The sequence below is a fragment of the Capricornis sumatraensis genome, chromosome 8 (genome assembly GCF_032405125.1).
Source record: "Capricornis sumatraensis isolate serow.1 chromosome 8, serow.2, whole genome shotgun sequence".
Taxonomy (NCBI): domain Eukaryota; kingdom Metazoa; phylum Chordata; class Mammalia; order Artiodactyla; family Bovidae; genus Capricornis; species Capricornis sumatraensis.
The window spans coordinates 11112204-11124049 of record NC_091076.1 but is presented as its reverse complement, the minus strand read 5'-3'; the positions used below and the strand labels follow the sequence as shown (position 1 = coordinate 11124049).

General features: G+C 56.3%; 1 protein-coding gene across 1 annotated transcript; it reads left to right on the top strand.

The window, feature by feature from the left end:
- The first annotated feature begins 95 nt into the window (after positions 1 to 95).
- Positions 96 to 11775, top strand: TKFC (triokinase and FMN cyclase). The gene is made up of 18 exons (XM_068979207.1): positions 96 to 367; positions 1523 to 1638; positions 3545 to 3734; positions 4690 to 4800; positions 4875 to 5056; positions 6341 to 6419; positions 6700 to 6789; positions 7403 to 7437; positions 7514 to 7598; positions 7685 to 7774; positions 8407 to 8523; positions 8847 to 8966; positions 9128 to 9265; positions 10226 to 10332; positions 10436 to 10539; positions 10656 to 10689; positions 10796 to 10885; positions 11251 to 11775. Exons 2-18 carry the CDS (start codon positions 1636 to 1638, stop codon positions 11410 to 11412), a joined length of 1737 nt encoding a protein of 578 aa, XP_068835308.1. The 5' UTR covers positions 96 to 367; positions 1523 to 1635; the 3' UTR covers positions 11413 to 11775.
- Positions 11776 to 11846: the final 71 nt, after the last annotated feature.

The window sequence follows — 11846 nt, the reverse complement described above, 5'->3', positions numbered from 1 at the left end:
AGGCGGCCAACCAAGGGAGGCCCCGCCCCCTGAGGCCCCGCCCATTCTCTACCGCCGGAGCTTGGAGTACCCGGATGAGGGCGCCCCGTCGCGAGTCTTTCGGTACTGGCGGTGGTTACTGGAAAGGCTGACCCGGACGAGAGCGGGTCGCAGAGGTTCGCCGACTCCTCCTTCTTCCCCGGAGCTGACCCGCAGACCTCATCCGTAGTCCGCTCCCCTCGCCCTTCCCCAGACCCGGTCCACATCCCCTTCTTAGCTCCAGAAGCCCTCGGAGCTGTTCCCTATTTTGGAACCAGAAGATACTGCAGAGGCCCAGAGAGGAGAGGAAGGTGACATCGATTTGTGCACCTCCCAGACTAGAACCGAGGTTCGTACCTCCCTCTCCCTAGCCTTCCCAGTATCTCTAAACCCAGCCCTGCCTGATCCTAGAAGGACCAGTCACTCCATCTCACCTGGCGGGCGTCTGGGGGAGGCACTTAGACTGTCCCTTCTCTCCTTTGAACTTGTTTGTGTTTGAAACTTTGTGTTTCAAGGTCCCAGCAGACCACTTCTCCAGCAGAGTTAGTGCCCCCATGGTCTGTGCAAACTCAGACCTCAAACACGAAACCAGAATTTCCCTGATGAGAACCTTAGTGACCCAGGAAAGCAGTCAGTTAGCCCTGCAGCTTGCAAGCCACTCCACATCAGACAGGCTCTGCAAGGAGTAGAAGGAGAACCACGTGGCTTGGAGCACCTGCCAGAAGGCTGTAGAGGAAGCTGCCCCCATTTTACAAATGAGGAAGCTAAGGCTCAGGCAAATTGGTTTACCCAGAATCCCCTAGGAAATCAGAGGCAGAGCTAGGTGCTGAGGCTGGTGGGGATTCTTTCCATTGCAGAAAGGTGCCTTGAGCTCAAGACACCTCTGAACCTGGCTGAACCAAAAGGAGCTAAAAGGTCTTTGTGATTTACATATGTGATTTCCCACACCCAGGACTTTCAGCCTTGACTTTGGAGGCACTGAATTTATCAGTGGAAAGAACACAGGATTTGTAGAGAAGCTAAACATAGGTTTGAATCCTGGCTGTTGTTGGAATGGCCTTGGACACATCACAGAGCTTGCTGGGTCGGTTTCCCAGGAGGAAGATAGAGCCACAGACTCAGCCATCTCCTTCCTGGTGAGGTGCCAACACTGACAAGAGCAAGTCTGTGAAGATCTTTAGGAACATATTCACTGCCTGTGTGCCCGTGTAATAGATGAAGTTACTCTGTGGGTAACTTTGCCCCTTGGTGATAAGGTGGGCACCACTCCTGAGCATAAGGCAGATGTGTGTCCAGCATGGATCTATCAGTGTTCTGGCAGCCAGGTGCAGAATGTGAACCTTGGTCAGCCCCAAACTCTTCTCCATCCCCAGCTCACATTCTAGAGTTTGGACTTAGATCAAAGTCTAGGGAAGCTCCCTAATTACCAGGGTGCTGGAAGCATGACTGTGCCAGTAGGCTGCAAGTGTCTTCAGCAGTTCATGTTGTTACCCACCTCTTGCAGATTCTGCTTGCCATCTTCACTGTGCTCAGACCTGATTGCACCCACGGGATTGCCCATCTGCCAGAAGCTCAGTGAGACCGTGTGAGGCAAACTTCCTTCAGAGCCTCCCCATCATGGTGAGTCCCATGAGGGCCAGGGCAGAGGAAGGGCACTGTGGGCTTGGGGCATTAGGTGTGTCAGCCCTGGGCATGTTGCAGTTCCTCACTCCCTGACCAAAAGATGTTGCTGCCTCCTGAGCTTAACAGAGGGAATTATCCTCTGTCTCAAGGCCTGACTTCCCTTCATTTCCCAGCTAGGCCCAGCCCCGTCTGTGGCTGCAGCCTCTGAGTCCCTCCAAGGCCCGCATGGCCCTGGTCTGGGTCATGCGTTTAGAACATTAACAGCTACCTACTCTGTAATATCCACTACCAGACACAGGAGTCCAAAAGAAGGACCTGTTGTGTCTTCCTTAAGCCTTGGGCATGTGTGGGCTTGTGGGATCTACAGTGCAGGAGGCTCAATATGCCCCTCGGCATGCCCCAACCTCATTCTAGGACTGATCTGAAGCAAAACAGCCCTGGGCAGTTGTGAAATCTCTTAGTCGTGTCCAGCTCTTTGTGACCCCACAAACTGCAACACACCAGGCTTCCCTGCCCTTCACTGTGTCATGGATTGTGCTCAAACTCATGCCTGGGCAGACCTGGGTTCAAGTTTCAGCCTACTACTAACCAGCTGTGTGACATTTTACCAAAACATGACCTCTCTGAGCCTTTTTCCTCATCTGCAGATTAGTCGATGGGGTGTTGACCAGACCAGGATCCAGGAGTCCCACATTTGCCTGTGGGAGGCAACTTTCCTTTCTTCTTCCATCCCCTCAGGCCACTGGGAGCCACAGATGGCACTGGTCCCTGACCTCTCCACTGGCTCTGGTTTGGGAATGGTTGCAAATCCCAGGCAGGGTGGACTGTCAGGGTTGGCAAGGGGATCCATTCTCAGAGGATGGTGGCGTTGGAGGTTGGGCTTGGAATTCAGACCCACTCTCAACTTCATTGCACATATTCCAGTCCCTGGCAGGCTCTGGGAGCCACAAGCCCATGCCTTCACTCGGGCAGAACGTCTGCCACTCTCAGCCTCCCTTCAGCCCCTGGGGAAAGCAGCATGATAAAGCCAAAATGGAACTAGCTTTGGAGCCAGGCTGACCTGGACACTTGCTGGCTTTGTGACCTTGGGCAAAGTCATACAATTCTGCCTGTTTCCTCACTGGGCTAATTTTACTCCATAGGGTTGTTGGAAGATTGAATGAGATGTGCTTGAAAACGCTTAGAATCAGATCTAGAATGAGGTCTGGCTCACTGCCCTGGCCCACCCCCGACCCAGAAAAGGCCAGAGTTTGCGTCAAAGAACCAAGTTCCGCGGGACTTGGAGAAGGCTCAGCTGCAGGCTGCCCTCAGGCCACCAGGGGGCGCTGGGAACCCGGCCCTCTCTGATCCTAACTGGGCACCAGTTCCACTGTTTGGGACAAAGGCATGAGCCACATGGAGCTCTTTCAGCCAGCTCCAGCTTTTCAGAGCTGGCAGTAGAAGAGACTAGCTCCCTTTTATTCAGTTTTTACTGTATAGGGGGCATACCCTGTAGTTCATTAAATCCCTGTTTTGCTGAGGAAGCAGATGGGTGTGGGACCTGCCTGGCCCCTACCCCGGGACAGGAGCCCCAGCCTGGGGCTTCTCCTCCTTTGACAAAAGGCTGTTGAACCCCAGTTATTTTTGTGTACTGAGGACTTCAGTCCCCCCATTTTCTCTGTATCAAAGCCGTTCTTCAGGATAAATTTAAGCCACAGGTTAGGCACTGAAGAAAAAGTCACAAATTACGAAGTCATAGAAACATCCACCACATAAAATGATGCCTAATTCAAGGAACCACTGTTCCCTGGAGTTCCTGGGCAGGTATGGGCTAGGGGTGTTAGTCACAGCAGTGTGGCTGGGCAGGACAGGGGGTTGTCCCTGCCAGCTACACCCAGAACCTCCTCCTGCTTCTCTCCCACAGACCTCCAAGAAGCTAGTGAACTCAGTGGCAGGCTGTGCCGACGACGCTCTTGCCGGCCTGGTGGCCTGCAACCCCAGCCTACAGCTCCTGCAGGGCCACCGCGTGGCTCTCCGTTCTGATCTGGACAGTCTCAAGGGCCGTGTGGCCCTACTGTCGGGTGGGGGCTCCGGCCATGAGCCTGCCCATGCTGGTGAGCACCCTGAGCAGAGGTAGGGGGTGGGCACTGGGCAGAGTGGACGGGGGCTGCTGGGAGATCGTTGGTGCCATTAGGAGGTTCAGGATGGAGCCTGGCTGAGAGTTGGAAGCCTGGTGTTGGCTCTGGCTCCCCGCTCCCTTGAGCTGTGATCTGGAGCCGGGCCTGGCCTCGCTGTGCCTCAGTCTCTACGTCTGTAAAAGCACAAGGTTGGGCCAAATGATCTCTCAGGCCTTTCCAGCTCTGAGTGTCAGTGATTTCACAAATTCTCCCTGCCTGCCAGGCCCAGCTGATCTGCCATCTCCTCCTCCACGAAGCCTTCCTGACTCTTCCAGCCTAGAGCAGTATCCCTCTTCTGAATTCCCAGCCTGAATTTTCACATTCAAAGTGGACTGTCCTGGATTGTTTCCTGTTTAGTGCCAGGCATGTGGACTTTCCCTGAGAGCTCAGGGATGGGGGTGGGGCATGAGGAGGAATAGGGACCAGGCTTTTGTATCCTCTGTATCTTTCCTGTCTTTCTGGCGAATTCATCCATCCATTCAGCAAACATTCCTGAGCACCTGTGCTTGGCACTGTCTGGCCACCAGGGGCGCAAAAGTGACCCAGACAAACGAGGTACCTGCCCTCATGGAGCTTCTGTTCTCCTCTGGGGAGACAGAAACCAGGTAAACACACAAATGAAAGAGATCATTTCAGAGCTTGTAAGTGAGGTAGGGAGGGCAGGAGAGCAGGATGAAGGAGCAGTGAATAGCTAGGGGTGGAGTGAGTGACTGTTCAGTTGGGAGTTTGGGGAAGACCTCTCCAAGGAGATGAAAGATCTGTGGAGCGTGACCCAGGTGCTCTTCTGCAGCAGGCACACAGTAGGGCTCACCAGGGCATGAATCCCTGAGCCCCAGGGCCTGCAGGTGCAGGTCCCCACCCAGCATCCTCTCCCCACCTCTCTCCATCACAGGTTTCATAGGGAAGGGGATGCTGACGGGGGTCATTGCGGGAGCTGTGTTCACCTCCCCGGCAGTGGGCAGCATCCTGGCAGCTATCAGGGCCGTGGCCCAGGCGGGCACAGGTAAGCCTGGCCTGCAGGAGGGGCTGCTGTGGGGAGGGCAGGCTCTGATGGGGCCCTGCTGGCTGTTCCCGCAGTGGGGACCCTCCTCATCGTGAAGAACTACACCGGGGACCGGCTTAACTTCGGCCTGGCCCGGGAGCAGGCCCGGGCGGAGGGCATCCCTGTGGAGATGGTGGTCGTCGGGGACGACAGTGCCTTCACCGTCCTGAAGAAGGCAGGCCGGCGTGGGCTCTGTGGCACAGTGCTCATACACAAGGTGAGGGTCCCCTCCTGGGACCGTAGCCCTTGGCTTCCAGGCTGCACCCAGCGCCAGACCTTTCCCGCCATCTGTCCCGCCCCCCAGGAAGCCACTGCTTCCCCAGTGCTCCCTGATCCAGGAAGGCACCCCCATCCCCATAACTAGCTCAGCCCAGGTACAGGCTTTCATCCTCCCAGCCCCTTCCTTGCCCTCCCCCTACCCGACCTTCCATCACCCCATCCTGCGGCCCTACTCCCCAGGGCCTCCAAACATACCTCCTCCTCCAAGCCCTGCCCTTCCTGTCTTAGCCTTGCTTTGGTCTTGCCTGCTTGCACCCAGGTGGCTGCCGCTGCCTTCTCACCTGGCTCCTCTGCCTGCTTCCTTCCCACCCCTGCCCCAATCTCTTCCCCATACCACCCCAGAAGTGTCTTTTAACAATGTGTCTCTGACCAGGCTGTTCAGCTACAGAAAGCATACCCAGGGTTCCTAGGGTCAGCACAGGCTTTCTGGTCAGGTGCCCATCACGCTCTTGCCCCTCCTACCTGGCTTTCAAGTTCCTCTCCCATTGTTCCTGTGGTCTCCTCATCCTCCATGAACACCGGTGCCCTGTACTACTGGGCTGTGGCTCACCTTTGGGGCTTTGCTGATGCTGAACCTTTGACCTTGAAAATCCTTCCACTGTCCAACCCCCCTTTAGCCTGGCTAACTCCTGCTATTCTGTAGAGGCCCGCACCTGCTGTCTATCCTTCTGGGAGGCTTGCCCTCTCACCACGCCAAGCAGGCTAGGACCCCCTGCCTTCAGCGTTCCCATAACCACTACCGTGAACTCCATCATCAGATTCGTCACCTCACATGAAACGTTCAGTCTGTGCTGTCTGTTTCTCCAACCCCTCCCCAGACCGAGTTCCTCCAAGGTAGGGACTATGATTTAGACACCTTTTCCCCTTTTCAGCACATACTAGATGCTTGGCAAGAAGTGGGTGGGTGGCCAAAGTGAGCCACAATACATATGCCATGGAGAGAGGACTCTAGACCAAGAGTTGGGAAACTAGCCACCAACTGGCTATGTGACATTGGACAAACCACCTCCCGTCTCTGGGTCCATTTCTCCATTTGTAAAGTTCCTCTGGCTCTGGGATTCTTAAGAGTCCTGGCAGTTGCCCTAAATACAGCGGGCCAGGTTGATGCGGCAAGACGAAGAGGTTCCCTGTTTCCAGCTAGAAGCTCAGCCCCAGCCTGTCTTCTGCCTGCAAGTGGTACAGTGACCCCTTCCCCACTGGGGGCCTGTCTCTGCGGGCACAGGTGGCGGGTGCTCTGGCCGAGGCAGGTGTGGGACTGGAGGAGATCACAGATCGGGTGAGCGTGGTCGCCAAGGCCATGGGTGAGTGCCAGCTCAGGGCTCGGGAAGGGCAGGGGAGGTCGAGGCCCACCTTGGACCAGGAGCAGGTTCCCCGAAGCAGCACAGGAGGCCTCCCGGGGGCTGTGGGAGGGTTTCCTGGGAACGGCAGCTTTGGGTGCCTGAGCAGGGCTTCTCTTCCATCACTGAGATGAAGAGACCGGCAGCCTGTATCAGTGAAGAGACTTCCGAGCTTGCTGTTGCCCAGCTGACGCCTGACGCGAGGAGCAGAGCAGTCATCCCCTTCATAGCTCATTTCTCGTAGGAACCCTGGGAGTGAGCTTGTCCTCCTGCAGCGTCCCTGGTTCCAAACCCACTTTTGAGCTCTCAGCTGATGAGGTGGAGCTGGGCCTGGGTAAGCTTGTGACCCCTTGGGCTCCCTGGGTTTTTCCAGCATTTTCTACCCTGGGAGCCATCTACTGGGTCCTGTGTGCTCACATGGAGCCATCGCCTAGGGGCTCTGAGGTTTTTTAATTGGGCCCATGAGGCCGCTCTGGCCCAACCTGCCTGATTTCTACCAGCCATTGCCCTCCGCACCCAGGGCTTCGTGTCCCATGCACCTCCTTGCCCGTGCTCCCACCATTCTCTGGTACCCACGACCCTGCCAAGATGCAACCCTTCTTTCAAGGGCAGTTCTGGGGCCACCCCAGCTACAGAACTTCCCCTCTTCCTCCCCTGTGCTTCCAGAGTTATGGGCAGAGGCCTCATGTGGACTCTGACTGCCTCTAGGTGGGCTACTTCACTAGTTGGAAGTTAAGTAAAGCTCTGGCTCTCTCCACCACCAAGCCGTAGCTCCCAGAGAGCAGAGACTGTGTATGTTTCACTATTCTATCTATGTCCCCCAACCCCACACTCCCCAGATACACATGCCTAGCCTAGTGTGGTCCACTTAGAAAATGCTGGAGCAGAACAAGCTGAGTGAATCCCCAGGCTCCAAGCGGGTCAGCAGTGCTTGTGTCTGTCCACAGGGATCCATGGGGAGGCTGGCGTGCGCCGGATAAAGGTAGGTGGCCTCCCCAGCGCAGGCTAGCCCGAGACCAGGGCCCCCGACACAGCTCATTCCCGGCTCCCCGTGACAGATGGCGCCTGCCGACGAGATCGTGGCGCTCATGCTGGACCACATGACGAGCTCCTCCAACGCGTCCCACGTGCCTGTGCAGCCCGGTGAGGCACTGTCACACTGTCTGCCTATCTTGCCTCCCCCCTGGAAATGGGGCCCAGAGTCACCTGGGTGTCGTGTCCACCCACAGGCTCCTCAGTAGTGCTGATGGTCAACAACCTGGGTGGCCTGTCATTTCTGGAACTAGGCATCATAGCTGACGCTGCCGTCCGCTCTCTGGGTGAGCCCCACACTGGAATCGGACCTCCTGACCCCCGAGCTTCCTCCTGCCCGCCCTTTGAAGCTGGATGTAAGAAAGGCACCTGAGATGGAGCCTTGCAGTGATGGTCCGGAGCACGGGTTGTGCAATCAGAAGAGCCCGACTTAGATGGCCGTCTGCCACCTACTTGCCAGGAGTCTTGAGCCTGTTGCCTGGTCTGTAAAAAGAGGGTGGTAATAGTAGCTGCCTTAAAGGGTTGTCATGAGGATTGTTGTTTAGTCGCTCAGTTTGTCCGACATTTTTGCAACCCCATGGCCTCCTCTGTCCATGGGGTTTCCCAGGCAAGAATACTGGAGTGGGTAGCCATATGAGATTTAACACACTTAGCAAGGACATGGGACCTGGTAAGAACCCAGTAACTGAGACCTGTCGTTACTCATCTGCCCGCATAGAAGGGACGCCTCCAGGGTATATGGTCATTCAGGGTATCTTTAAAGGAAGCCTTGAGGAAATCTGACCGGCTCCCCGCTGACCTCAGGGCCCCAGCTCCCAAAGTCCTTGTTTTTCTCTTACTCTGTTTCTCTGATGCTCTGGAGGAAACTGCCCAGAAGCACTTCCCTTCTTCCTCACACTCTCATGCTCTGGTACTGCAGAGGGCCGTGGGGTGAAGATCGCCCGTGCCCTAGTGGGCACCTTCATGTCAGCTCTGGAGATGCCTGGCATTTCTCTCACCCTCCTGCTGGTGGATGAGCCCCTCCTGAAACTGATAGGTGAGACCTGAAAGCTGGGGTCAGTCAAACCAGGGCTCCCTGGAGCTGGAAGGAGCCAACTCCATCAGGGCTGACCATGACAGTTAGGACCCTGTGGAGAGGCCCTTTCTGGCTTCCCCAGCCTTCCCCAACTCTCACTTGACTGTGGAGGAGTTGGAATTAGGCTCCTCCCCCAGGGGCCCTCATTTCCCATGTACACAGTCAGCACTCATTACCCACTAACTGCGGTGGAGGGAACCAGGCCACCAGGTGGGGAGTCCAAGCCCTACTTGATCCCTGGCCAGCCGACCCGTCTCTAAGAAGAGTCATCCTGCTGTCCCCAGATGCTGAAACCACTGCCTCGGCCTGGCCCAGCGTGGCCAAGGTCTGGGTGACTGGGCGGAAGCGGAGTCGGGCCGCCCCCACGGAGCCCCCGGCAGCCCCTGACTCCACTGCTGCAGCAGGTAGGGGCCATGCTCTTGGGGAGGTGGCCCAGGCATTTGGCCTGAGGCCTAACGGCTGCAGTGTGTGCAGAGGGGCGTGCAGGAGCCCTGGCTCCTGCACCTGCACTCTGGTCACATTCAGCTGTGAGAAGAGCCTCTCTCCTGCTGTCCTCCCTTTGCAGGTGCAGCCTCGAAGCAGACGGTACTTGTGCTGGAGCGGGTGTGCAGTACCCTCCTGGGCCTGGAGGAGCATCTCAACGCCCTGGACCGCGCTGCCGGTGATGGGGACTGTGGCTCCACCCACAGCCGTGCAGCCAGAGGTTGGTGCCAGGACCCCCCTGGGGCAGGAGATGGGTGGTACGGCACACTCATGTGGAGATGGCGGCATTTCATGAGTCAGAATGATTTCAAAAGCATTTGGAGCACTCACATGGGGCTGGCAACTGTTATTTTGCCAAAAGAGGTCGTCACAAACTTAGCGTGCTTTTCACCTGTTTTCATAAAGAGATACTTCTAGCACTGCAAATGTAGGAAGGTTGTTATCACAGAATAAAATCTTCACAGTGAATAATAACTTTGAAAGTCACTCAGTCATGTCTGACTCTTTGTGACCCTATGGACTATATAGTCCATGGAATTCTCCAGTCCAGAATACTGCAGTGGGTAGGCTTTCCCTTTTCCAGGGGATCTTCCAGATCCAGAGATTGAACTGAGGTCTCCAACACTGCAGGAGGATTCTTTACCAGCTGAGCCAACCACAAGGGAAGCCCAAATAATAACTTTCGATTATCCTAAAGGGAAACTCATGCCCTTACTCTTTCTCAGCTTACCCAGACGAGGCAAAAATTCTGAATTATCCAGCGATTATCTTGTTCAATCAAGAAAAATATACTTAGTGCTCACCATGGGTCAGGTGCTGCCCTCAACTCTATGGATACAATAGCTGGAAAAACATTAAAATCACTGCCCTTGTGGCTTATGTTCTGGTAGGAAAGAAAGACCATTAACAAGGTAAATCAGTAAAAGACAAAAAAGAGGGAAGCGAGGAAGCATCATCGCCTGCTCAGTGACCACCAAGGTTGCCATTGGTGACCTGTCCCCGCCCCTCTCCAGATGCAGCAGGACAGAGAGGGGCCTGGGGAGTCTCTTCATGTTGCTTCCCTCAGCCTCTCCTAGCGCCCATTCCTCCCGCCTGGCAGTGAGGCCTGGGTACTTGGTTGGGGTCCAGGCAGACAGGAGGGAAGGCCTCTGAATTCCTTGCCATCTCTATCTGCCTACAGCTATTCAGGGGTGGCTAAAGGAGGGCCCACCCCCAGCCAGCCCTGCCCAGCTACTCTCCAAATTGTCCTTCCTGCTACTGGAGAAGATGGGAGGCTCCTCAGGGGCGGTGAGTGCCAACAGCCCCCAGGGGTGGAAGGCTGACACAGAGGGGTTCTGTGTTGGCCAAGGCGCCAGGCCAACACCGTGCTCAGCATCCTGGTCCTCCCCAGCTCTATGGCCTGTTCCTGACTGCAGCGGCCCAGCCACTCAGGGCCAAGACTGACCTCCCAGCCTGGTCTGCTGCCATGGATGCTGGCCTGGAGGCCATGCAGAAGTGAGCCAGGGCCCAGGGCCCCAGACCGGGAGTGGGCTGGGGGTGGTGGTTGATGTCACCCACCCCCAGAGTGGTGATAGCCTGTGGTGAGCCTCACTAGTTCTCTTCCCTGCCAGGTACGGAAAGGCTGCCCCAGGTGACAGGACTATGGTGTGTATCTGGCCCAGGCCTTCCCCCTTTTGAGCGTAGAAGCCCTGAATGCCAGTCATAGTGGCAGGGCCTGTCCTCAGCCCCTCTCTTCCCTCCCCCTGTCCAGCTGGATTCTCTGTGGGCAGCAGGACAGGAGCTCCAAGCCTGGAGGAGCCCAGGGGCCAATCTGCTCCAGATTCTGACCAAGGCTGTCAAGGTGAGTGAGGGTGGGCCCAGCCACCCAGGGAGACAGACTCAGAACCACCAGGCTCCCATCTCCATGCGACCTTGAACAAGTTCATGTCCTTTCTGTACTTCGCTTTCCTCTGACAATGGAGAATACCTATCTCAGAGGGTGGCTGGGGACTAGAGAGATACATAGGGTCCCAGCAATAGGTCTGGGACATAGCAGGCCCTCAGCAAATGGTGTCCCCTTGTCCCTGCTAGTGGTGGGTGGGCAGTGACCTCTCCACCCTGGTGACTGTGCAGAGGGTCCTGGCAAAGCTGGGACCCCAGGGTCCATGGCAGGAAGGAAGCCTGATGGCTCCTCTTTGAACCTGCTCCCACACCCCCATCCCTCAGAGTGCAGAAGCCGCAGCCGAGGCCACCAAGAACATGGAAGCTGGAGCTGGAAGAGCCAGTTACATCAGCTCTGCACGCCTGGATCAGCCAGACCCTGGGGCGGTGGCAGCCGCGGCCATTCTGCGTGCCATCTTGGAGGTCTTGCAGAGTCAGGGTGTGTGAAGGCCTCCATGGGCCTCAGGGCCTCTCTCACTGCTTTCCCCAGCAGCCACTGTCACTTCTGCCTTCTTCCGTCCTCCCCTCCCTCTGGCTCTCAAGACCTGTCTTCTGCATTCAACAGGATCTCCTCAGCCAGCCTACAGATCTTCCACTGCAGAAACTGCAGGCCCAGAGTGGGTGTCAATGCATTCTCCCTCTTCGGGGAGGGGGCAGTCCTAGGGTCACCAGGCTCTGCCTCCAGTCAGTTCTGAGCTTTAATAAGGCTTTTCCCTGGGTGGCAACACAGCCTTTAACTGGTGATGCTAATTTGGTTTTGAGACTCCCCGTGAAAGGTCTTCTGCACACGAACTGAGCCAGTGTGGAAAAGCCAGCCAATAAACCACACTGAAGCAGAAAAGCTGTGCTTCCTCTGAAGGACCTTCATCCAAGCGTGTGAA